This window comes from Marmota flaviventris, chromosome 5 (assembly GCF_047511675.1).
Source record: "Marmota flaviventris isolate mMarFla1 chromosome 5, mMarFla1.hap1, whole genome shotgun sequence".
In the NCBI taxonomy this organism is placed as follows: Eukaryota; Metazoa; Chordata; class Mammalia; order Rodentia; family Sciuridae; genus Marmota; species Marmota flaviventris.
In genome coordinates, this window is record NC_092502.1 from 101,250,588 (window position 1) to 101,277,933 (window position 27,346).

At 39.4% G+C, this 27,346-nt stretch overlaps 1 protein-coding gene across 4 annotated transcripts in view; it reads right to left on the reverse strand.

The window, feature by feature from the left end:
* The window catches only part of Rasgrf2 (Ras protein specific guanine nucleotide releasing factor 2), a 237,289-nt gene that overhangs the window by 43,153 nt on the left and 166,790 nt on the right, over nucleotides 1-27,346 (reverse strand). For all 4 annotated transcript variants that reach the window (XM_071612454.1, XM_071612453.1, XM_071612452.1 and 1 more), the window contains one exon: nucleotides 2,558-2,664. In XM_071612454.1, coding sequence (XP_071468555.1) covers nucleotides 2,558-2,664 — 107 coding nt within the window. The remainder of the gene's footprint in view (nucleotides 1-2,557; nucleotides 2,665-27,346) is intronic.

The window sequence follows — 27,346 nt, forward strand, 5'->3', positions numbered from 1 at the left end:
TCCGTAATGGAGAGGGAGGCAGAGCTGCAATAAGAACATGGGGACCCCTGACTCTGGGATGCTCTTCTGTGGATCCAGACAAGGCATGTGGGACCATAATGGTGAGCTTGCTTGAGGTCTGCGAGGTCAGAACCCACACTTATATCTCCCCCTGAACAGAAATGGCTCGCGTGTTGTCCGCAGTCAGTCAGAGGAGGAGGTAGGCACACCATGGAGCCTCCAGCAGCAGGAGCCAAGATATTCACCAAGCTAGTACCAACAGCCTGCCTTGGTTTGCTCAAACTGCCCACTTTGGAGGCCCAGAAACTACCAGGCAGACAGAAGTGACCCCATAAAGGGAAGAAAGGAAACCTGGACTCTCAAGTCAGTGGAAAATGGAGTTGTCAATAAGCTGAATCGCAACAGAAATCTCCTGCATGTTGTCATGTACTTGGACAGGAAGGATGACTGAGAATTCATGGGAAAGGAAGGTGACAGGATATGTACGTGCTGAGTTCAGACTAGGACATGGGAACCAACCACAGATAAAGTCCCTCATCTGCAAGAGGGAAGGTGCCAAGACAAATGAGCTCATGGTGAGGATGCTCCCAGGCACCTCAGTCAACTGGAGAGCCAGGGTCTGTGTTTTATTCAGTGGTCATGTCAGAAGAAAAGACTGAAAACGATTGAGCTATCTCTACCTCTGACATGATACCATTCACATATGCCCATGACGTGAGAGTTGGAGGAGCTGGCATCCCAGTGTGGCCCCTGGGATCCGAGGCAGAAGAGCTTGTCCATGCACTAGCACAGCTGATGTCATTTTGGCCACAAACATTCCAGAACTTCTCTCCCCATCTGTGAACTCTCTGTACCAGAAATAAAATAATCCCAGCATAGTGTCATTTGCTCTGTGGTTCTTTTGTAGCCAGTATAAAAGTTACATGTGAAATGTGAGGGATTCCTGCTTGAAGTAATTAGATAAAGAGGACACTGGGGACTGAGAAAAGGACAGCAAGTCTAGAGAGTTCTTAAGGAAAGATCTGAAGAGAGGAGGGCAACTAAGGCTAGGTGCATCCAGACTCTGACCTCTACTGGTGACCAGGTGAGTCTTGGCATGAATTTGCCACGGGCCAAACTAAGGCCCAGGAAGAGAACCTGTTCAGCCTTGTATATTGAAGCCACTTGGCATCCCAGAAGTCACCATGGGTCCCAGCGATTAGATGCCAAGACCCTGAGTTAAAAAGCCACCAAGGAATGGATGACAATCAGACAGGGCAGGACTCTCAGTATCATGATTTACCTGCAACAAGGCAACACAGATTTACAAATGGCTCCCTGAAATTACGGAGAAGAGAAGTTACGTATTTTTAATGAGCCTAAGGATGAGAGTTGAACCCAGGGACAATTAACCACTGAACCACATTCCCAGCTCTTTTTAGTATTTTATTTAGAGACAGGGTCTCACTGAGTTGCTTAGTGCCTTGCTTTTGCTGCGGCTGGCTTTGAACTCTCAATCCTCCTGCCTCAGCCTCCCAAGCTGCAGGGATTACTGGCATACGCCACTGGGCCTGGCTCTATTTTAAAGATTTTTAATCAACTTATTGTTGCTGAGGCCCAAATTCCACTTTTCTCAGTAAATTCTGTTACCACAGGCATTTCAGGAGCTTGTGTCCCAGAATGAGCTTCCTGAGTGGACTGTCATTACCCACTGGGGCCTCTGAGAGTACAGACCCAGGTACTGCTTCCCTCTTTCCCTCTTGGGTGTGATTCTCATTAGCTGACTCAGCTCATACATTCCACGGGTCCTGGTCTGAGTCATGTGGGGCCCCATCCTCTCTTTCCCACTATGTCGTTGCAGATTGTCAGCCAGCCCCATGTCCAGGAGGACCTGCCCAGTATTGGCAGTGAGTAAGAAAAGCACTACGTGTGCCTCAAGCCAATGAGGGAGGGTGGGGCCTGGCTTTATTTTACGAAAGGGGTATAAATTCTACAAACCTGCATTGAAAACATAGACAAGTAAGTGGGTGTCCTATCAGTGTGGCAATTTAAAAAGAGAGTACTAAGAACCAAAAGATCAAGGGACATGAGGCAAAAATCTCTTGAATCAGGCTGATAAAACTCTCTGACCCGATGCCAGAGCCTCTCAGGCACCTAAGTGTCATCTACCTTAAGGGGTACCTGCAGTTTACCTCCAGGTACCAGATGTTCCCCTCTGGCGGTGAGGGGCAGCGCTGTGGCTTGACTCCACTTATAGAGGAGACTCTGGGAAGGGTGTTCCCAGGTGGCCCAATGCAGTGGCCCTTCCATAGATGGGGCACGGTACGTGCTGTTGCCTGGGAGATGAGGGAAGAGGGGAGCCCTGTTTCACCTTGATTTGTAGAGATGGAACAGTAGATGTTGGCAAAAGATATGTCTGCTCCCTTCCACACATCTACCTATTTCTTCCTTTCCTAGTTTCCAATTTCGAGGTTTCAAACTCTAACTGCAAAGAATCAAGAGATGCTTTACATGTGAAAGGACTTAAAAAATGTAAGCATAAAGTTCTTGAGTGTCATCACCCATACTCCCGAATTACCTGTGCATGCTTTGAGACCCAGTGACGGAGGACATTCAGGACTCTGTTGGTGGCTGTTCTCCGTATGATAAACTCTTTGTCACATGTTCTCTCGGTGTTGTTAAACCCTGAGGAGGAAAAGAAGCACATGCTGTCATTAGAGCCAAGCCCCAGGGACTTGGAAAAGGTCACTTATTTTAGGACATTGGTTAATAAAACTACAAAGCGGTTCATCTTGGCAGAGAGGTGCAAGAGGCTCCAGACTCGTGAATTCTGCTCACCTATTATACTCTGAGTAGCACGTCCACCGCTGCGGAGTCACAGGCGCAATTATGTGAATAATGTGCACCTATTTATTAAAGGCCACTGATGAAAGCTAATGCTGCTCTAATGACATTTCCATTTATGCCTGTCTTGTTCTATACTACAAAGCCAAGAAGGAATATTAACAAAAGACTTTGAGCCAGCATTAATTTGTACTTTTGCCCTAAAGCAATTACATAACCAATAACATTTTGCATATTTGTAGATGAAGAAATCCATATCTTGGCTTGTAGATGATGCAAATACTTTGTTGTGCAACCATATATTGATGGACAAGCAGTAGGGGAGAGGGTTTAAGAACATGTATTTCCAAATGACTAAACATGCAGATTTCAAAAATCTGTGAGAGGTGATGAATCTATTACTTTTCATTTAATCATTCCACAATATAAACATATTCCAAAGCATCACATCATACCCCATAGATGTATAATATATACAACTATTATTTGTCAATTAATAATAATGTAATTTCTTTTAAAAAACCCAGACTGTCTGGGTTCAAATCACTGTTCTCCTACCCTAGCAAATTACATCATTTCTCTAGAGACCAGTTTTTCAAGACTCTCATGAGATTATAAGTACCCATTTCATTAATTGTTGTAGGATTATGTTTGGTAACACCTATTAAACATTTAGAATGGCAGTGGCAAGACTTAAATAAATGCTAACTATTATTACAGTTCGATATTTGGTCCAGTGTCTTTTATTATTATTTTTTGGTGTCACTGTGGATTAAACCCAGTGCCTCACATATGTTAGGCAAGTGCTCTACCACTCAGCTACCTCCCCAGACCTGGTCCAGGGTCTGAGTCTTCTCTGTGCCAGCTTATGTCTCTATCTTGGCCACCTTTTCATTATCAGGAAACCATTTTAATACTTACCCACTGACTCCAATTTTAAAAGATTCTGACATCCAGACATAATTATGTCATACATTTCCTTTAAAAATTAACATTTCTGCTGGGCACCATGGTGCAGAGCTGTAACCTAGCAGCTCAGAAGGCTGAGACTGGAGGATCGTGAATTTCAGGTCAGTCTCTGCAACTTAGTGAGACCCTGTCTCAAAGTAAAAAATTTTTAAAAAGGCTGGGGATGTGGCTCAGTGATGAAGTACCCCTAGGGTCAATCCCCAACACTGCAAATAATAATAATAAAGAGTTGTCTATACTCAGTGATAGTCATCAGGATTCTCCCTCTACAACTTACTCCAAGCATCTAACCCCATCTCACACCAAGACAGCTCCCATTAAAGACATCAATAGACCTCCATGTCCCCATATCCAAGAGGTCATCTTTAATTTCTCCCTAGTCTCATCCAGCTCCACTACTTATACAGTCACCTTTAAGCAAGTTGCTCACATATTTGTATCCCCAGGTCTCTTCTCTGAGTTCCAGACCCTATATCCAATTCGTCTTAATACTTTCCCTCTTGGATGTTTCAAACACACCTCAAACTCCATGTGTTCAAAAGGCAAATCCATGGCCTTTCCACCAACTTTAAGCTCTTTATCTGGGTAAGGAAGCATCACCATTCTTCCAGTTAGGTGAGCCTGAATTTTGTAATTTTTCTCCTCTCATCTCTCCATTGCTTCCTAATAATTTTACCTGTTCAGTACGTCTCAGATCTGCCCATTTTTTCCTATTTACACAGTCAAAATCGGGGTTGTGCTACCAGCAGCTCTCATTTGTTCCACTGTAATAGCACCCCAGCTGGTCTCCAATCTCACTCTTGCCTCCTCAAATCTGTTTTCCTCACTGGAGTCAGAAAGACCTTTTCAAAGGGCAAAGGCAATTATATAACCAATGGCATTTTGAATATTTGTAGATGGATGAGCCCATATCTTGGCTTGCAGAGGATACAAATACATGATTATGCATCCATATATCGACTAGCTGTATACGATAGTATTTAAGAATGTGTACTTCAAAATTACTAGAAGTATATATTTCAAAGGATTCCAATCTTTAAGGCCTTTGGGTGTTTCTTATGACAAATACAAAACTCCTTAACACAGAAGGTTTTTCATGATCTGGTCCTATCTCTTCTCAGCTTTTCTGGAACAATATTCTTCTATTTCCACATCCATCTCCCCACCCATATTTTAATTCAACATGACGAGAGGGCCTTTGTACATATTGTCCTGTACCTGGAACAATTATTGAGTCCATTTTTACTCAGTGAAAGCCACTCAGTCTTGCTCCTTTTTACTTCCCCAGATAAGCCCTCCTGGGCCATTACATATCTCATAATGTGATATACATTTGATTTTGGGCATGTATTACATTAGTAGTTTTATACTTAGATATGTGATTATCTGATCACTATTTGTGTCCTCCATGAAGAAAGAGATCTGGTTTGATTTTGCTGAGCCTCTGAGCACCTGCCTGGCACGTAGCAAATGCTGCACACAATATATATTTGCTAAAGGAACGAATAAAAGCCTGGATGGTAAGAACTTAATTTTATTCAATGAGACATGAATGTGAGGATGATTGAGTGAATGACTGAAAGAACAGTCCTCAGAGCTTATGAGTGAGACAGAAAAAAAAGTCTATAAGCTACTAAAGGGCAGAGGACCTTCTCTCCAGTGTTCTTTGAATGTAGACAGGCATCTTCTGCCCGCCCACCAGCAAACTTTTAAATTCTAGCAGAGAATGGTGATGATGTGCTCTTGGCAGGATAGATAGCTCTAAATAAAAAAATCTTTCTTTATTGAAAACTTAGAAATTCTAATAAAATATAAGAAATATTCTAAATGGAAAGCTGAGTTCTCAAGAAAGTAAGGGATTCTTCAGGGTCAAACACACAGTGTGATCTGGAAACCACGATGGCTGTTTGTCAGTTATGGTGACTTGGGATGGGAATTAAAACATCCATGTGGTCAGGGGAAGAAACCCCAGGATCTGCATGAGGAATAAGTAGCAGGATAAGAACTAAGACAGCCACATAAAGACGGACTCTCGAAGAACTACCCTTGTGTGAAAGAGTGAACCAGGAAAAATTATTTTATTTACAAATGGGACAATTAAGAAACTTGTCTGGGGCTGGTCCCCACACCGTCACTCCCCAAAAAGAAAGCAACATGTGAGCCTTGCCTGGATTTCAGCAGGGGTGGGGAAATGCCTCCCTGAGAACTCATAACGGCAGGCACGCCACAGACAGGAGCGATGCTCATACTGAGCCACCACTGTGCAACCTGCCCTCCTGGATGAGAAGTTAACATGAAGGACCCAGCCCAGCGATTATCCTGGTGACTCCTACAATAGTCCTCACAACAACTCTCTGGAAAAACACATGCTCCATCTCAGCCTGTACTGAAGAAAAACTCGCAATCCAAAATTCCAAAACACAAAAACTATCTATCATGAGCAAAGATCAGTAGACACAGGGATCAGGAGCCCATCATTCCCCACCTGACTACCACCAAGAATTTCAAATATTGGAACTATTAGATCTCTCTAGTTTAAACATCCCAAAGTTGGGATGTTTACAAAGACCAAAGAAACAAAAGTGGGAGTTGAAAATATGACAAAAGGATAAAAAAAAATTAAATGTTTTATAAGAATAACATAAGCCAGGCATGGTAGTGCACACCTGTAATCCCAGAAGCTCAGAAGGCTGAGACAGAAGGATTGCAGGTTCAAAGCCAGTCTCAGCAACAGTGAGGTACTAAGCAACTCAGTGAGACCCTGTCTCTAAGTAAAAATACAAAATAGGGCTGGGGATGTGGCTCAGTGGTTGAGTGCCCCCAAGTTCAATCCCCAGTACCCCCCGCCAAAAAAGATATGAAAGAAATAATTAAAATTTTCAACTTATGTCTAGTAAGGTTGTCAGAAGGAGAGAAAAAATAAACATAAACAGTATAGAAAAAGGTTTTTCAAGACTTGGTGAAAGACATGGGTCTTCAGGTGCAGGAATCACAATGAATCACAAGCAGGAAAACAAAATGAAAACCACACCTAGACAACCTGAAATGTCAGCAACCCATAAAAAAGGTAGCTTTGAAACAACCACTGAGAATGTACAGGTTATCCCTAATGCAAAATCAGGGGATGGGGTTGGGAAATGGTGTCGTACATGAAAGAAGCATATTGCAAAGTGGGTTCGTTGAAGTAGAGCAGAGGCCTCAAGTGAAGAGAGCTGGTGACTGATAAGAAGCCCTTATTTTGTTAAAGGAGGAAAGTAGAATGTTCTTGAAACACTGAAAAGGTAGGTGAGACAGAGGCCCCTTCCCCCACATAAATAAGTATGAAGATAGCTTCTCAGTGAGAAGAGAACAGAATGGGGGAGACGGGAGTGAGGAAGGAACAGAAAGATGGAAATCAGTCATCATGACATGTTAAGCAGGAAAATCATCTCAAGAGAGCTGTTACTTATTCAAATGTATTTTAGAAAAAGCAACTACCTCCTTTGGTCCTTCTGCATATGTGTCATGGGTGGGTAGAGAAAGGGGTTTACTTTGAACTTTCTACTGCTCTCCAAATGATTTAATATCACAGGCTTAAAGACCGTGTAAAGGGTTTTCCTAATCAAATTTCCAATATTTTCATAGATTTAAATCTTGACCTCTATTACCATTTAGGTTGGGATTTGATTATACTGCTTGGATGTTCCTCATCACTGCCTCTAATAAATGTGCTGTTTGTGTTTTTTGTTGTTATGGTTTAGATGATGGCTTCGCACATTCACAGACTTCTCTTTGCTACTTAGAGCTCATGACTGCCACTTGCAGGGTTCAAAAATTCTCTTGGAAAACAAACAAGCATTAAAATGGTCTTCAACAATGCTCACTCAGTCAGCAGGACTGGAGCAATTCACATCTAGTTGTAAGGAACTGTTCACATGTAAAGATGCCACAGTGAAAGACCAACCACAGGCAGGTCCAGCAGGAGGCCAGTCAAGGAAAGCTTCCACCTTACCCCTCACGTGTGGGCCACCCAACGAGGTTGCAGGCCAGAAGTACACTCTAGGGCAAACTACCTAACTTCTCTGTGACTCAGTTTCTTCACTCATGAAATGAGAATGGCGCTACCACCTAGAGTCATTTTAAAGATTAAATAATTCCTACAAAACAGAAATCTGTTCTGGAATTCAGTAAAAGAACATTTACTATCACTCTGTTTCGCCTGTAGCTGGTTTCATCCACCCATTCCCTTGGCCCAGGGGCCTGCATGATGCACTTGATGGTATGCTAATTATAAGGATATGTGGAAACAGCAGGTATAATGGACATCAAGCTCTTCACTTCCTTCCTGAAGGATCTTTTGCACTACTTACCATGGAGGTCTCCAATCTTAAAGGCAAACAGGCTCTCAACTCTTTGGAGGGCTGACAATTTAGAAATGCCCTAAACTCTACATACGATCACTCTATCTGAGAGGCATACCTGTAACAGGTCCTGACAGATATGTTTTATAAAAGGGACTATGGGGTACACTGTAAATATAATGCTCTTTAACATGCTCTCCTGTGAAAAGTTGACCCATATGTTCATGCTATAACACAGACATCACAGTCCATGCCAACATGCTTCCAATAAGACATGCCTGTCTTCCCATTCTCACAGTCTTTAAGGCTATGTGGTCAGAGTAATAATTTTCCATAACTCACCTGATTTCCTTCACTATCTCCATTGAGCACTGCTTGGACAATATTTATTTCTGAATTTAAATTTATCAATTTAAATACTTAAATATATCAATTTAAATATTTAAATATAAACTGCTCTATTAAAATATAAACTGCTCTATTCTGGTTTGGATCTTGAATGTCTCCCAAAAGCTTATGTGTTGAAGGCTTGGTCCCCTACAGCAATTTCAGAGATACGGCTTTTGGGAGATGATGCTAACCTCATCAAATGGATTAATCCATTGATGGATTCATAATTTAATGGGTTATTAGAAGGTGATGAAAACTTAGGAGGCAGGGTCTAGTTAGAGGAAGTAGGTCCTTGGGGGAATAAACTTGAAGACTGTATATTTTTCCTTTGGTCCCTTCCTCCTCGGCTCTCTCTCCTTCTCTCTCTGCTTCATGGCCACCGTGAGGTGAACAGTTTTGCTCCTCCCTGTGTTTCTGCCATGGTAAACCCCGCTACAGGTCTAAAAGCAATGGAATCAGTTGACAAACTGGAACCTTTGAAACCATGGGCCAAAACAAAATCTTTCCTCTTTTAAGTTGATTTTATCAGGTATTTTGTCACAGCAACAAAAAGCTAGCACAGTGGCGATATCCATATGGAGATTGTTCTGTCCCAGAATTATAAATCACCCTCCAAGAAGTCTTTGTGCCAATTTTTGAAAAGCAAACAGCAACTCTTTAAGCTTTAAGTATCTTACTTTTCAAGTGTGACCAGCACAACCAAACTCTACATGTACCAGGAGAATCTATTCTGCTAACATTTTACATATCTGGAATACTGTCACTCAAAGATGTCTTTCCCAATTATGCAAAAACCTTTCCAGTTTTGAACACTGGATAAATTGGGAAATTTGGGCAAACCAAGCCACCTGGAAAAGTGCTAAGAACCAAATCACCATACGTGTGAATTTAAGATTGAGATTTAACTTTATATTCCTTTTCCCGGATACCTGGTGCATCATTTCATCTCTCTAATCAGACTACACATTCCTCTTTGAAGAGCTCTTATCTCAAGCATCTTTGTAGGTACCTCAGCTTTACATATAGCAGACACTCAGCAGGTACTTTTCTTAACAAAAATTGCATTACTCCTAATGGAATCTCTTCAAATGTTTCTGAAGATGTCACATATTAGAATAAAGATCGTTCTTTCACCATGTTGTTATCATGATGACTATTTAAAACCATCACAAGCAGAAAAATCAGGAAGGGAGTCAAAGAGGGCTGAAAAATAGAGAAAAGGGATGGGTGTGGTAGTGTGCCTGTAATCCCAATGGTTCAGGAGGCTGGGATAGGAGGATTGTTAAGATTGAGGCCAGTCTCAGCAATTTATAGAGACCCTAAGCAACTTAGTGAGATCCTGCCTCAAAATAAAAGGTAAAAAAAATTCAGGATATAGCTAAGTTGTTCAACTTCAGGGCCTCCACCCCACCCCATACACACAATAGAGAAAAGAAGGGGGAATTTCATTTTATTGTTGCCATAGGGAAAAAAAAATCATTATTTATTTTTGTTTTGTGCCAGGCAGCCAAAGTCACAGCCTACTTTGTAAGAGGCGAGTAAAAATAATGGTGAGATGGAAATAATATCACACACAGCAAAATATGGGCTAGTCCAGTTAAAGCCAATCTGAGGATACTTGAGGAAAATCTATAAAAGGCAAGGGATTCTTGAACTTGACGCAGTACTTTAACATTAACAGCTGACCCCCAGGAAGTTGTCCTTTGTTATTAATGCTAACAAAGCATTTTTAAACCATTTTTTTTTTTAACTTGGTGAAGAAAATTAGAGAGAACTGAGAAGAGTCAAAACACACAGGGATAATACTGATACCATGGTCCACTGTGGTGGGCTCCCTGGAAGGAGAAGTGAATGTGGACTCCTGGTGACCTTAGTTGCACTTGGAGAATTCTTTCTTGTTACTTTTCATCCCCCATGTCTGGCATGGTAGGGGCTTAATAAACTTGGGCTTGGAGAATGAATGCAATGAGATCACTTTCATGGTTCTGTCACGGAGGAATTAAGAATAATGTCACTACAGTGATGCGTCATTTTCACTTCATGCAAATGGATGCAATCTGTCCAACAGCATGAATGTTATCAATATGCTTTTCTTTATAAAGTAGATATTCTTCCAAGAAATGTGTGCAAGATAAAATTATAATAATTGTTTTGTACAGTAGCATACATTTATATGACAACTGTAAAGATCATTATCTATTGCTGTTTGAGCCAGCCACTACCCTGGAGCTTTACAAGTGGTCTATAATTTAATATTCACAATCAAGGACAATAACAACTGACGTTCATTTCATGACCACCAAATGTTGAATATTGTAACCATAGGAATGTGTCTTCTTCCACAGTAACAGCAACTGCACAGGGGAAATATTGGCATCTCTACTAATGGACAAACACACAGAAAACCAAAGATATTAAGAAGCATGGCAAAGGCTATAGAGCTAGTAAGTGTCAGAATCAGGTTTTGAGTCCCGGTCTGTCCATTTTTGAAACTGAAACACCCTTAATCATACCCCACTGTGTGGATCTAGAGTTTAAGCATTGTTTCTCTTATAAACACTTAAAAGCTAAAAGAGAGATGCTATTTGGATATCCGGGAAAGTAAATGCTTTCCTTTTAATTCTGCCTCTTTTAAATTTTGAAGTGTGAGAGACTAACACCACTATAAAAGAGAGGCTTTGGGCTGGGGCTGTAGCTCAGGGATAGAGCGCTTGCTTTGCACTTGTGAGGCACTGGGTTCCCTCCTCAGCACCACATAACAATAAGTAAGGATATTGTGTTTACAACAAAAAAATATTAAAAAAAAAAAGAGAGAGGTTTCACACTGTAATGAATTCAAACCAAAATATTTTACTTAGATAGCCAGAATTCAAATTTCCTCAAAAGATGTTCTTTTCCAGAATGCATTGATTTCTTATATGCGTGTTATATAGACCACTGTTTTTTTAAATGGCTGATTGTGACCTGCCTATTAATGGGAACTACATTAAATCAATTTAATGTATAGTGAACAGAATTAAAAAATGAAATAGATGAAGACAATCTGAGTGAATTTTCCATATTGATGGTGAGTGATTTTTTAGGAAACTTCCTGTGTGCACATGAGTGGGTGTGTGTACATCTGTGTGCATGTGTGTGTGTGTCCTGGGTCATAATGTACAATGCATTTCTTAGAGTGAGTTGCAATTTTAAAAAGTTTAAAAGTCACTGACATCAATAGTCTAATTATTAGCACTCTGCTTGAACATCCTTGGGTAACTAGGTCCATGCCATATTCACACCTGTTGACAAATGAGCAGAGACCTTCCATCTCTTGTCCTCATTCCCATTATACTCGGTCAACAAACCCTCTCCTCTTTCTCCAGCTGATCCTCCCATCTGTTACTTCCTCTTTTCTTCTCAAACTGACCCCATTCAGTTTTCACTCACTTGTGGATACAACCCTCTTTCGTGTTTTTATATACATTCAGTTCAAATTTCCCCTCAAGATCTCCAAATTTCAAGTTTCCCATGAGACACTTCCATATTGATGACATAGTCTCCTCTCCCAAGACACACATCCAAAACTCAAGTTCATGATCTTTCTCTCGAGCTCCTACCCCAGCTTCACTTTCCATTGATCTACTGGGCTGTCATGGTTTCTGTCTCTCAGAGAAACCTCACTTCTGTCTTTCCCTGCTTTTCAGCCAACAAATTCTGTTAACACTTAGTAACACCTGTCATATTTCTCCCCTTTCCCCCATTCTTCTGCCACCATCCTAAGCCTAGATGCTGCACACAGCTATCACCACCTCTATATTCTTCTCCATTCTGTCTGCCCTGCTAGTCTTCCTCCATCCATCATTTGATTACAATATCCGTGGAGCACCTGCTATATTTCAGGTATTGCCCAGTGCTGGGTGAACAAAGATGCACTCCTTACTCTAAAAAGGGAAGAGGACAGTCTTAAAACAAGTAAAACACCAAGAAAGGAAAAGTCAAAACCCTGGAAATAAGCCAGGTGCCTGTGTCTTTCAAATAATCTTCTTAAATACCACCAGGGCCAGTACTCATGTCCTTTATTGCCCACTAAATAAGTCTAGAATATTTTCCTAGACACAAAGAGATGAAGTAACTTGTTCAAGATCTCACAGCTGGGAAGTTAAAAAAAACCAACAGGTCAACGCAGACAAGGAAGAAATTTGCACACGCACTATGCTGAACATCGTGGCTAAGTGAGTTTATGAATTGACACACTCTTTCTTGAGAGAGGATAGTCTGTATGGGGTGGGACATTTGGTGTAGTAACCTAGTGGAAGATTTATAACTGCTGCCCTTTTCATAGAATATCAGAAACTTTTCGTTTGCAAGGGACAGAAAACTCAATTCCAATGGGTTTACAGTAGAAAAGGAATAATATTATCCAGAGAGAGAGAGAGAGAGAGAGAGAGAGAGAGAGAGAGAGAGAGAGAGAGATCTCCATTCATATCCCATTTGCTGTATTAGACTTATTGATTTATTGATAACATTTCTGTCTGGTTCTTTTCAATGCTCTGATTCTGCTCTCACTTCCAGGTAAGAAAACAAGGAAGGCCGTGTTGATCTTATAAACTCACCTCATACCATCCAGAGGGTGAGAGGACATTCTTTCTGTAACTTTCACTAAAGAAAGAGGAAGTCTCCCCCCCACCTCCCCGCCAACAAACTCTTTGCATTTTGCTTGCAAACTGCATCCTCTCTTCTATGAACCATATGATGACGGCAGGGATGGGGGAGGCCAGCTGTCACTTGGGGCACACAGCCAAGATGTGAAGAGGCAGTTTTGAGAGGGGATATGAGCAACATGCTATTGGGGCAATGAGCAGATGTGGCAGAGTGGGCTTTTTGTTTGTCTGTTTTTACTTTTTTTATAAGTGTGTTCTTATCTTTCAGTTTTTAAATTCTTCTCCTTACTTAGGTAAACCTGAGATTTTCTCTAAGTGCAATTAACTGTAGCAATAAACAAAACACCTCCTTATAGAATGAGGAAAAATAGCTTAGCAGGTTTATCATTATTTGTGATTAAAAATACATGGGGAATGGTAAAGTCAATATCTATGCTTTCATCTTTTAAGAAAATCGGTAACTAAGACTGTCGACTGAATTGCTCTTAAAAATATGTGCTTTAAGATTCTTTTTTTTTTAAATTTTTTATTGTTGGCTGTTCAAAACATTACATAGTTCTTGATATATCATATTTCACACTTTGATTCAAGTGGGTTATGAGCTCCCATTTTTACCCCATATACAGATTGCAGAATCACATCAGTTACACATCCATTGATTTACATATTGCCATACTAGTGTCTGTTGTGTTCTGCTGCCTTTCCTATCCTCTACTATCCCCCCTCCCCTCCCCTGCCCTCCCCTCTTCTCTCTCTGCCCCCTCTACTGACATTCATTTGTCCCCCCTTGTATTATTTTTCCCTTTCCCCTCACTTCCTCTTGTATGTACTTTTGTATAACCCTGAGGGTCTCCTTCCATTTCCATGCAATTTCCCTTCTCTCTCCCTTTCCCTCCCACCTCTCATCCCTGTTTAATGTTAATCTTCTTCTCATGCTCTTCGACCCTACTCTGTTCTTAGAATCTATGTGTCTCTAAATCCCGGCTCTGATTTTACTGCCCATGACCTTAGGTGGCTACTGGACTTCTTTGAGCCTTCGTTTCCTCATCTGTAAAAGCAAGGAATATGTTTTCTGGAATTGTAAGAATTAAAAGAAGTTATGCACAAAGGTTCTCAATCTGTTTTATTCTAAACTCAACCTATATTCATTCCTTTAAGAATCTTAAAGCATGCAAGATTCAGGCTCTTCCTGTGGAAGTGTCTGTTTGGAGGAACAGCAAGATGCTCCTATTGATCACTGAGTGATCTTCAGGCCTCACCTGGTGGCTGCTGTGCTCATGCAGAAATCTAACAAGGACATACTGCCAGGGTGAAGAGTGCGGTGGCTTCTGCCAAAGCAGGATGGGGGCATCTGAAGGGACAGTGAGAAGTCAAGACACAGAGTGAACAAGGTGAAGTGACTTCAAGAAAATTAGCTGGCAAGAGAGAAAAAGGCCAGAAACTGAAAGGTGACACAGGTTTGTAGGAGACAAGAACTAGAACCAGATGGAAAATACTAACCCACAGCATCTTCTAAAAATTCAAGAAATAGAAGACATTTGCTCAGAGTTTCTTGACAGCAAAATCAATATTGCCAAGAGAGGCCTTTGGAAATACAATAATTCTCTAGAAATGGTTAAATGAAGAACACTCAAAAGAGGAACAAACTCTAAATTTCCTGGCCATTTTCTTTTCTGCTCCACTTGATAGTCAACTATCTCAAAGAGGAAGGAAGGAAGATTTTTTGGTGCATTAGCTGGAATTTCCTGGTGGGCACTGATTATCTCCTCTGGATGTAAGATAAGCCTGATGTAGAACTAGAGTCACACTCTTGGCATTAGGCACTCTTTCCCCACAAACCAAAATAATAATGTATGTCATTATAATTATTTAAAATAAAAGAATATTTAAATAATTAAAAATTAATAAAACTTCTACTTTTCATTCTACAAAACTGTGCACATACATCTAGCAATGTTGCTTTCTCATGGGAATGGGGTGGGAGGTGTGAATGTCAGTTTATTAGTGAAAGTACATTGTAAATGTGTATCAAGTTGCAAAGGGAGCATCCTATTCCATCACCCTCAGAAGACCTTGCCACCTGTGACGTGAAGACTGAAGTCATCTCCTGAAGAAGAGCAGGAGATACCCTAACTCCCACTTCCTTCAAAAGCTCTCTGCAATTTCATCCTCACTCTTTCCCTTCATTCCTGAATAGCAAGATGTGATGGGAAGAACATCTAGGCATGGATTGGTGATTGTCAATAAGTTTATCTCACTGAGACCAGTCCCTTCCTGTCTCAGAGGCTCAATTTCCTCTTTATAGAAGGAGTCTGAACTGGTTTCCTGGGTAAGATACAGGGTACAGGGAAACTTTAAGTTGTGTGGTCCAACAAGATAGCAGAAATCTATTTGAGCCTGGGGTGGCCATGAAGGCTGGGCTTCACAGAAGCATCGCTGGAGATCAGACAAAGCTTCAGCATCAGAAAAAAGAGGCCCCTAGAACCAGTGGTGGGGCTGCAGATATAGTTAGGACATGGCATCTGGTCCGGAGGCCCACAGCAACCAGGCAAGGAGAGGTAAAAGCAGCACTGGAAATTCTCTGAAATATTCCCAAGGAATTCTCTGAAAAGATAAACTTTCCCATGATGATCCATATTTATTGCAATGGAGAAAGCAGTTATGAAACTATTGCAATTCAAGTATAGAGGGAAATACCAGGTCTCCCGTGGAGGTCCAACACTTGAAGCCTAGGACACTGGGTTTCATTTATACCTTCCTTTATACAAAGGGCTTTGCACACAGTGGGTACTTTGTCAATCTGTTCCATTGTTTTCTTTTTTAAAACCCCAAATGTTTTATCCATTTGCCATTTGCAGATAAATATGCTAACACAGACTGGTTCCATTTATTGGAAGATTTGGTATTTCCTGAGTCAGAAGGTTCCTGAACCTCCCTGCTTTGGAATTTACCACACTTCTCCTCCCATCCCCTTCTCCCCTGGGTCTGTAACCACAAGACTTGAGGTATTGTAAAGTGCTTTCAGTTGAGCAACCAAGGACTCAGAAGAGACCCGCAGACACAGCTGTGAAATCTTCAGCTCCAGGAAAACGCCCTTCATTAAGGGCAGGGCCCCAGGGACCCTGTCCTTGGGGTACCCTCAGCCAGGGCGACTGGGGAATTGGCACTGCCTGTCCCCTCCACATCTCTTCAGTGTTACAGACAGAGTCAACTTATGTCATTTCAATGGAAAATGGCTGCTCAGTGTCAACACTGAAGACTTTCAACATAGATCACTAAAAATTTTTCACGCGTATTTGAGAGCCTTCCAGCTCCTCTTTTGCCCTGCCCAGGCACCTTAACCACAGCTACACAGAACTTGAACTCCCGAGGAGGGAATTCATCATTCTTTCTCCAGAGTCTATACTCTGCCCATCAGACCAAGGCTTGCAATTGGTGTGCCACTTCCAGAAGGCACCAGAAGCGCCCCAAGAGTTCTATTTCCTGAATCTGTGTCACCATCACTTTTTGTTAGGAAAAAGAGAGTTCTTTTTGAAAAACACAAATTCGGAAAGTATTTTCTATTTAATTTCCCCAAGAAATGACTCAACAATCTAGAAATGATTCAACAGTTTGCCAGATACTTGTACAAAAATTATTTTCTAACAATTTGAGTCAAAGTATTTGGTTAATATTGATTCCTAAACTTCATGAGGGCTGGTCCTTTTTTTTTTTTTTTTACCCCCATTAAGTTTTTTCCCCAATTTTGGCGTCAATAGCCACAGTGAATAGTGTCATAGAAAACTAACCTAAAAGTAAGCTAGCCTCTTGGACTTGAGTTTCTCTGGAAAGTCTGTAAACATGCATGTAGCGGAGAAAATGCCTCATCCTGAAGAAATGACATTTGGTTCTTCTTCCAAATTTAAACCAGCAACCTTATCTTACTCTTCAGAAGCAGGCTAAAGGCCCAAGAAATATACTACATTGAAGGCATCAACTTTAGTATTCTAACATTATAATTATTATTTTAGAACTAACATAATCCAGTGCTTCTTTATGTCAGGGAATAAGCTCATCTAAGCTCTACAAGAACCCTGTAAATCAGAATTAATCCCACTTTGAGAAAATACTAATAATATAATAATAGCAATACTTATATTTTATTTATTATATATTAAGCACTGTTATAAGCACTTTATTTATACTTACTTATTTAACCCCCGCAATAACCCCATGAGGTAGTAGAGTTTTTGCAGCACACAGCGTCATGAGGTGCCCTTCACATTGACTAAACATGGGACTACAGCAGTCACAGGTTCTCCACTTCCCCTCCTTCCGTGCAGCCTCAAATGAGCAAACACCTTCTGGTGCTGTCAGCCAGTCTAACTCTCTGATCACACAGCATCTCCTCCCAGGACACACAGCTCATCTGTACTTTTCCCAGGTCAGAAAAATAAAGGGACACTTATTCTAAGCACAGGACTTGAGGTACATTCATATGCACATAAACTTGGATCCCACAAAAACTCTCTAATTGCATGTTTCTTTTGTAGACAGACCACATACTGCCCAAAAATTGCTCTTCCTGAACATATTCTAAATTAGTGAGCTGGGGGTGAAGAGAGTTGCACTGAAATCTGTAAGAGAACCTGATGTGCCTATTGGACTAGTTCACTTTTGCACATCCTCCCAATATATTTATATCTGCATTCAGATTAATGTGGTTAAAAATGGACATCTTCCTTCCTCTGCATAACTTATGACCAGGGCCAGGACAGAGAGGTGCTCCTCTCTGCACCCTGGAGCTTGAGGGCCCAAATATAGAACATTGCATTTCCCAGGCTTTCCTGGAAATTAGAGCAAATTAGTGAGCTCTAGGCAATTTTCCTGTCACAGTACCATTGTGGCTGGCAGGCATGGTCACAGAGGCCAGGACTTTTCTGCAGCAGTGCCATGGCATCCTTGCATAGGTGTCACACAGGCAGCCTTTACAAGGCCACCACCATTTCCTGATCCCAACTGCAGCTAAGTCAATGTCTTATTGGGGTCAACAGTTCCAACAGGGACACTCTGCTTCTCCAGTGTGTCCTGCAGCAGGGGCAGTGGCCCTGTCAGTGGGCCAGCTCTACATGGTGTTCCTGGAATCCCTGCCTGAAGCCTACTTCTCCAGCCCCTTTTTCCTAGGTACCTAATTACCTGTAACAAATTTCTTCCCAAGGAAATCAACTAGTTTGTTCCTTGAAATCTAACTGTAGTGGACAACAGTTAGAAAGAGCCCAATGCCAAATGCCCAGGAATTGGCCCACAGCACTCAATATTTGCACTGTAAAACCAGGAGCTGTCTTTCCTGTCAGATGTCTGAGGAAGATGAGGAAGGCAGTGCCCCAGCAAGTCCTAACCTTCAACTAAAACAGCACATTTCAAAAGCAATAATAAGTGTTGGCGAGGATGTGGGGGAAAGGTACACTTATACATTGCTGGTGGGACTGCAAAATGGTGCATCCACTTTGGAAAGCAGTGTGGAGATTCCTCAGACAATTTGGAATGGAACTACCATTTGACCCAGCTATTCCACTTCTCAGTCTATACCCAAAGGCCTTAAAATCAGCATACTATAGTAACGCAGCCACACCAATGTTTATAGCAGCTGAATTCACAATAGCTAAACTGCGGAACCAACCTAGATGACCATCAATAAATGAATGGATAAAGAAACTGTGGTATGTATACACAATGGAATATTATTCAACATTAAAAGAGAATAAAATTATGGCATTTGAAGGCAAATGGATGGAGTTGGAGAATATCATGCTAAGCAAAGTAAGCCAATTCCAAAAACTAAAGTCAAATGTTTTCTCTGATTAGTGGATGCTGAACTATGATGAGGGGGCATGGGAAGAATGGAGGATCTTTGAATTTGGCAAAGGGGAGAGTGGGAAGTGGTTATGGGGATAGAAAAGATGGTGGAATGAGATGGACATCATTACCCTAGGTACATGTATGATTGCACAAATGGTGCGTCTCTTCATCGTGTACAACCAGAAAATTGAAATGTTGCACTCCATTCATATACGATGAATTGAAATGCATTCTGCTGTCATGTACAACTAAGTAGAACAAATAATAATAATAGAAAAAACCCAGCACATTCCACATCCAGAGGCACTAGCCCCAGAAGGCTCTTCAGTTCTGCTATGCTAAAGCCAGACTCTAACAGAGCTGCACGATTTCTACTTAAACTCTCAGACTTCTCACAATCAAACTTCCACCACCGACACCCTTGCTCAAGAAAAGAAGGAAGGAAGGGAAAGGGAGAGAGAAAGAAAGAAATCCCAGTAGAGGTAAAGAGTCTGCTTAGAAGTTCTCTCTTGACTTTGAAGACAATCCTTGGTGAGTTAGACAGCCTTAATCCCATCTTTAGAAAAGCACATTAGCCTGTAAGAATTTTGGTTTTGGGGGTTTAGGTACTGGGGATTGAAACTAGACATGCTTAACCCTGAGCTACAGGGTCTTGCTAAGTTGCTTAGGGTCTTGCTACATTGCCGAGGCTGGCCTCGAACTCGTAATAATAGCCTGTAAGAGTTTTTACAAGCTTGTCTCAGTCAATATTTGTCTGGCAGAATCTAACCTCCTATTTAATTGAGAATCAAACACTGCAAAGGATCATTCTATAAATGACTGACTGACCAAAAGAAGGAATTTAAATAGAAGAGGATGATGCACAAAGGAATAAGACAGTGGCAATGTTTACATAGGTGCTGACAATGTTGATAGGCATATCTTCATTATATATATTTGATATCCATAAGACATCAAATCATTTTTACATCTATACATGGGACTCTTGGTGTTGAAGTGGTGACAAGTGACAGCAGGGACAAAACAATCTTCATATGCTGCCTGTGAAGTCTTCTCCAGCTATAGACTGCTCAAGCTTAGCCATGATAAAGATCTAGGACTGGTAAGCAGCACATACTCAAGATGAATCTAAGAACTGCTTCCTCTCCTCAGGTCTAAGGGCCAGGATGCACCAGCACCTCAATCATACAGTGAGGGCACACACTAGACCTTATTCTCGACAATCATCCCAGATGATAAAAAATGCTATCTTTTTTTTTTTTTTTTTAAGATCATGCTCCTGAAATGCTCTCTGATGTGGGAAATAAAACCCAAACAGCAGACTCTGATACCAGTCATCATGACGCTCCCTTACACTTGGTGTGACCAATTCTGTCAGCAGCCCAACAATTTTCAGCTTTATGAGAGCTTGCCTGTGATTCAGAAACACCAATCATTCTGTTTTACTAACTCAGTAAGATGCCATGCATCTTGGGAAATTGCACAAATGATCCCAGGATGGAATTTGAATTGAGTCCTTGACCTGTCTGAGGCTCAGATCACACAGCAGTGATCACAACTGACAACCAGCAACCATAAATGCTCTTCATCACACAAAACCATCCTCACGAGGCATGGACTACTCCTTGAGTATCACATAAATCAACCTACTCTAGTCTCAGTTGGATATAATAAGAATTTTTACAGAAGTCAGGAAGAGAATACACACAATTTAAAGTTCTTACCTACCTCCAGGCTCAAAGACCCTGACAATGTGGTATCCTGAATTCCAGGTACCGCAGCACTGAGAATGCTACAAATGTCCTTAAGAGCCCTAACGAGGGTTTTCCTTTTAACAAGATCCCTGGGAAGGAGTTCAAAAAGAACTCACCTGTCTCACATCAACCTTTACAGAAAAGAGTCAATGCTTCAAGGTACTTGTAAAACTCTCTAAGCACTGCTCTGATACAAATGATGAGGATAACATATGATATAAAACGGCTGAGCCAGTAAAACAACAGAAACAAGAATAAATCGCGAAGTACATATTATTAAATAGGTTTATTGAGGTGTAATTTACATGCCATGAAATTCACTTATTGAAAACGTATTATTCACTGACATTTACTAAACTTGCAGAGTTGTTGCAATCGCAGTCATAATTCAATTATAGAACATTTTTACCACCTCAATAGTATGACTAGTGCCAATCTATTTCTACCCCAAAACAACCACTAAGCTGTCTTTATAGATTTATTCTTTCTGAATATTTAATGTAAAGGAATCCCATGGTATGTGGGTTTTGCCTCTGGCCTCCTTCGCTTAACTACCTGCTATTTTTGAAAATGAAGTTTTATTGGCACATAGCCACACTCATTCATTTCTACATTGTCTGTTGATGATTTAGCACTACAAGGGCAGAGATTAGAAGTTGTGATAATGACTGTTGATCCAAAAGCCTAAAATATTTAATATCTTGCCTTTACATATCTTTTTGCCAAATGCTAGCTTAGGTTAATACTTTCAAGTTCCATCCTGTATCAGCCATATATTTCTTTGTACTGCAAAATAATATTTCACAAGATGTCCCTTTAGTATATAACAGGTTCATTCACATATTAAAACATCACATTTACAGAACTAAACTAATACATCACATTTGTTTATTCATTTGTCCTGGACATTTAGATTGTTTCTAATTCAGAGTTACTATAAATATTGCTGCTGTATACAGGGGCTGGGGGTGTAGTTCAGTGGTAGAGTGCTTGCCTAGCATGTGTGAAGACCTGGGTTTGAGTCCCAGCACTGCAAAAACAAACAAACAAAAACCCAAAACTTTCATGTACCAGTCTAGCTTCATTTCTCATGGTAGATACCTAGTACCCAGGAGTGGAATGACTAGATTATATGGTAATTACGTGTTGAAACTTTTAAGAAACTACCAAACCATTTCCAAGTGATCGTACTAGTTCACAATCCCACCAGCAATGTATGGGGTTCCTATTTCTTCATATTTTCACTGCCTCTTGTTATCATTGTCTGTCAATTTTATCATAGCTATTGAATGAGTGTGAAACAGTACCTCATTATGGATTTAATTTGTATTTTCCCTAATCACTAATGATGGTAAGTATCTTTTTATATGCTTTTTTTTTTTAGTAAACTTGTAAACTCTACAAATTTATCTTTTTTGATGAGCTGTCCATATAAATCTTCCACTCAGTTTAGCTTGGCTTGTCTAATTATTGAGCTGTAAAATTTCTTTATATATTTTTTATAGAAGGCCTTTATCAGATATATATTTCATATCATATCTTATATAACTTACAAATATTTTCTTCCATTTATCTCTGGGGTTGGCTTCTTACTTTCTTGATGGTTTTAACTGAATCAAAAGTTTTTAATTTTGATGAAGCCCAATTTATCAATTTTTATTCATTTATAGAGCTTGCTTTTGGTGTTATATGTAAGAATCATTCCCTAACCCTATGCACTAAGATGTTTGTTATTTAAGTTTTATAATTTCAGCCTTTATATTTAGGTTTAATCTTTCTTTTTGTATCCATTCAAATGCTTCAGCACAATTTGTTAAAAGGACTATCCTTTCTCCTATTGAATTGCTTTTGTACCTTTACAGAAAATCAGTGACCAGAAATATAAGAACTTTATCCTAGATTTCTACTTCTGTTCCATTGATATGTATTACTGTACTTACACTGTATTATCTTCCTAACTCTAGTCTTACAGTAAGTTTGAAATCAGAAAGTACAAGTCCTCCAACTTAGTTATTTTTCAAGATTATTTGACTATTCTGAGTCCTCTGCATTTTCATCAAAATATTAGTATTTTGCCACCAAAGGGGGCAGAGGGATCTTGCTGAAATTTCATGTATATATATAAATTTTATATATATATATATATATATATATATATATATATATATATATATATATATAAAATTATGCATTTTTAAAGATTAGCTCATCAATGTCTGCCTATATCAAAATACCTATTAGTATTTTGATAGGAATTGTATTACATCCTTAGATCAGTTTTTGAGAAACTGATTTATGTTTGTTAATAAGTATTTGAATCTTTCAAAAATGAGCTCAGTATATCTCTCTACAGTATACTAGATAGGAATAAGTGATACACTTATTCCTAAGTATTTGATTCTTTTTGATGATACTCTGAATAGAATTGTTATATTAGTTTCATTTTTAGATCATTCACTGTTTGCATATAAAATACAACTGATTATTATATATAGATCTTGTGCCCTAAAACCTTACTGAACTTGGTTTTTTTGTTAGCTCCGGGGGGATTTTTTTGGTGGATTCCTTATCATTATCTAAAAAACGGGATCATGTCATTCATGAATAATGAATTTTATCTCCTCTTTTCTAATCAGGATGCTTTTATACATTTTTTTAACTTTTGCACTGGAATCATAACTGAGTACAGTGTTGAATAGAAGAGGCAGGAGTAGGCATCTTTGGTATTATTCTTGCTACTACAGGAAAACATCTAGTCTTTCACCATTATGTATGTTAGCTGTGCATTTCCCTGGATGTATTTTTATCAGATTAAGGAATTCCCTTTCTATTCCTAATTTTTTGGATGGGTGTTGAGTTTCATGAAATATTTTATCTACATGTATTAAAAATCATCACATGGTTTAAATCTTTTTTATGTGATATTGTTATATTAATTGATTAGTATAAAGTTAAACTAACTTTTCATTCCTGGGATAAATCCCACATGGTGTTTAATCAGTTTCACAAATTCTTGGACTTGGTTTGCCAAAATCAGGAATGGAAGAGGGACACACAACCAACCCACAGAAATTAAAACAACTGTAAGAAAATTATATGAAAAAAATTTTAGGCAAAAAAATCTATCCAGGTGAACTTGTGCTGGAGTCACCTCAAATGTGTTAGCAGTAAGATCTCAACAAAGAATTGCTCCAAACCATCCTGTGATGAGGACTGATTTGAATTCCAAAGAAAGAAGGACAAAATGCAAGGGTGATCAGTCCAAAGCATTTATTAGGTAAACTTGCGTAGAGAGGGCTTTAGAGTCCTTTAAACAGATAGGCAGGAGATATTCTACCCAGGTAGGTTGTAATTAAAGGGTTAAGTTGTGGGATTTACATGGGAGTTTAAGGAATTCATCTCAGGGCTGATTCTAGTTTCTAAATGTTTAAGAACACAGTTAATCTTTGGGGCAGTAGCCTCAAACTTGATCAGCACCTAGGGATCTTCAAGGCCCCAATGTGGGTTCAGCCTTGCAGCTGGTCAGCTCCTAGAGCAGTCCAGCCACTGTACGTCAGTCAGGGTCAAGAAAGAAAGTGGAGAGAATTGGAGACAACAACAAATGAGGCGAAGTAGATAAATTTCTAGTAAGATGCAAATGCACAAAAATGACTCAAAAATAAACAGAAAATTGAAACAGCTATAACAAATAAATTGAATTAGTTCTTGAAAATCTTGCCCTAAAGAAAATCCTAGACTTAGAACAATTCACAGTTCACCTCTACCAAGTTTTTCCTTCTTCTGCTTGCTTTGGGATTGGTCTACTTCCTTTTACCAATTTCTTAAGGTGGAAGCTTAGATTACTGATTTGAAATTAATTTTCTTTTCTAAGGTATAAATTGAAAGCTGTAAGTTCATAATGTAAAAATAAACACCAAGATTATCTGCATCCATGAATCCAATCTGATAGATTGTATTTTCTCTTTAACTTATTTCAAGATATTTTCTAATTTCCACATGACTTCTTCTTTGATTTATGAGTTATTCAACAACGTGTTGTTTAATTTCCAAAAATTCAAGATTTTCCAAATTTATTTGTTTATTTCTAAATTAATACCACTGAATTTTCAAAAATTACTTTTGTAAGTTTTAGAATCTATTAAAAATTGTTTTGTGGCTTAAAGTATGGAGACATTTTCATGTCTTCCTTAAAGACATTCTTTCATTAGACAGGGTAGTCTATTAATGTCTATTAGGTCAAGCAGTTAACAGTGTTGTTCAAGTCTTTTATATTCTTTTTATTTTCTGTGTATATTATCAATTATTTAGAGTGGGAGTCAAAAATCCAAAGTCTGAAATACTCCAAAATCAGAAAAATTTTGAGTGTCCACATAATACTTTTTTAAAGTTTCAGATTTTAGTTTTATTGGATCATAGATGCTCAACTGGTAAAGTCTATGCAAATATTCCTAAGTCTGAAAAATTTCCAAATCTGAAAAATATGAAATCTGAAATACTTCTGGTCACAGGGATGTTGGATGAGGGATATTCAACTTGTATTAAAGTTAACTATTACTATCATTGAAATGTCTATTTGCCCTTTCAATTCTATCAGTTTTAGCTTCATGTATTTGGGGCTCTGTTGTTAGGTGCATATACACTGGTAATTATTATGTATTCCTGAAGAATTTCTTGTTTTCATTTTAAACCATCCCTTTTTTGTCAAAGCAACTTTGGTCTTACCCTTCATTCTGTCTGATATTGGTAGAGCCATTTCAGTTCCTTATGACTGCTCTTTGTATGGAATATTTTTTCTACTCTTTTACTTTCAACATATTTGTGTCTTTTAATTGAAAATGGGTTTCATATGCAACACATGGCTAGTTCATACTTTTTGATGATGTTTGACAATGTCTACCTTTTGAGGTACGTGCTTCATCATTTCATATTCAGTGGGATTTTATATGGTTGGATTTGCATCTGACATTTTGTTATTGTTTTCTTTTTTATTGCTACTGTCTTCCTGTTGCTGCTATAACAAACTATCACAAACTCAGCAGCTTGAAACGACATAGTCCTAGAGGTCAAAGTCCCATGTAGGTTTCACTGGGCTGAAAGCACGGTGTGGACTTGCGTTCCTTCCTGCAGACTCTAAGGGAGAATCCATTTTCTTGCCTTTTCTAGATGCCCTCATTCCTTGGCTCATGGTCTCCTTCAAAACCAGACATGACTAGTTAGGTCTTTCTCACAGTGCATCACTCTGGCATTGACTGTCACCTCTTCTACACATAGAGACCCTGTGAGTATATTGGGCATACTTGAACAATCCAGGATAATCTTACTATCTGAAAGTCAGATGATTAGCAAGCTCAGCTCCAACTGCAATCTTAATTCCCTTCACCATGTAAGATAGCATCTTCAAAATTTACATCAATTGGGTTACAGATGTATTTGGGGGACATTAGATGTATTTTCCTACTACAACGTCTAATGCATTTTCCCCCTTTGTTTACCCTTTACAATCTTCTTTTGCATTAAATAAGACTTTTCTAATGTGCTGTTTCAACTCTAATTCCTTTGTTGATATTTTACTCTCATGCCCCAACTGGTATCACAACCTCGGGATATCTACAATGTTGGTATTTCCTGTGTTTGTCACTGAGATTGCTAATGTTTCTGACAACACTCAACAGCACAAGTGTTTTTCCACATTCTATTGTAATCCAAATTAAGTCAGCAATCTCCAACAACAAAGCTGCTGGTTTTCACAGTTTGCCCCACACCAAAGGAACTGGGAGTAAGGGGATGAGAGAAGACTCAGGCTTAAATGTCATCAATGCCCACTTTTCTTACCTGAATCCCATACTCTTGTATGCCTCTCATTGGTTGATTCCAGGAGACCAAAAATGGTTGGTTTTGGTAATTTTGTCCAATTTTATCATTGCTTTTTGGGGAAAAATTGCCAAGATCTCTATTCCACCATTCCCATGTTATTTTTAAGCACATAAAGTTTTAGCAAATTATACATCTCAGAATCTTTATCTGGGGTAAATAATGTCATCCATGTTTGTAAATCTGATAGTTTTAAAGTAGAAAGGGAGTAGAAAGTACACCATCTAAAAACCTACTTATATTGAATAAATAAAGAGTACTCAAATTTGGGTCTCCCTCTCTTCTTAAATATGTTAAACCATCCTATGGCAAAAATAGCATTGAAGTAACAGATAGCAACCTCAAGTTATCAGCAATAATTTTCCAAAGACTGAGGTTAATACCCATAATCTTTATTTGAATTTGAGCAGAATATCTATTGTTTCCACAGATTTAGCACTAGTTCTCAAAACCCTTCTGACTGGAAAAATCCAGCGCGTTGAGTACTGAAAATAAATATAATCACTGCATATAAAAAAGAACCCAGGACTAAAATATCATAAACTGAGTTGAATCGCATTGGAAACTATTCTGAAACACATATGCGATCACGGGATCACAAATGAGTTTAGCCCTGGATATGTTCCGAGATGCTTCTTACAAAACCTAACCCTGGAACGTCAGTCCAAGTAGCTGGCATGTCTAAGCAGTCCTGCAAGGCTGGAGCACTGTCACAGGA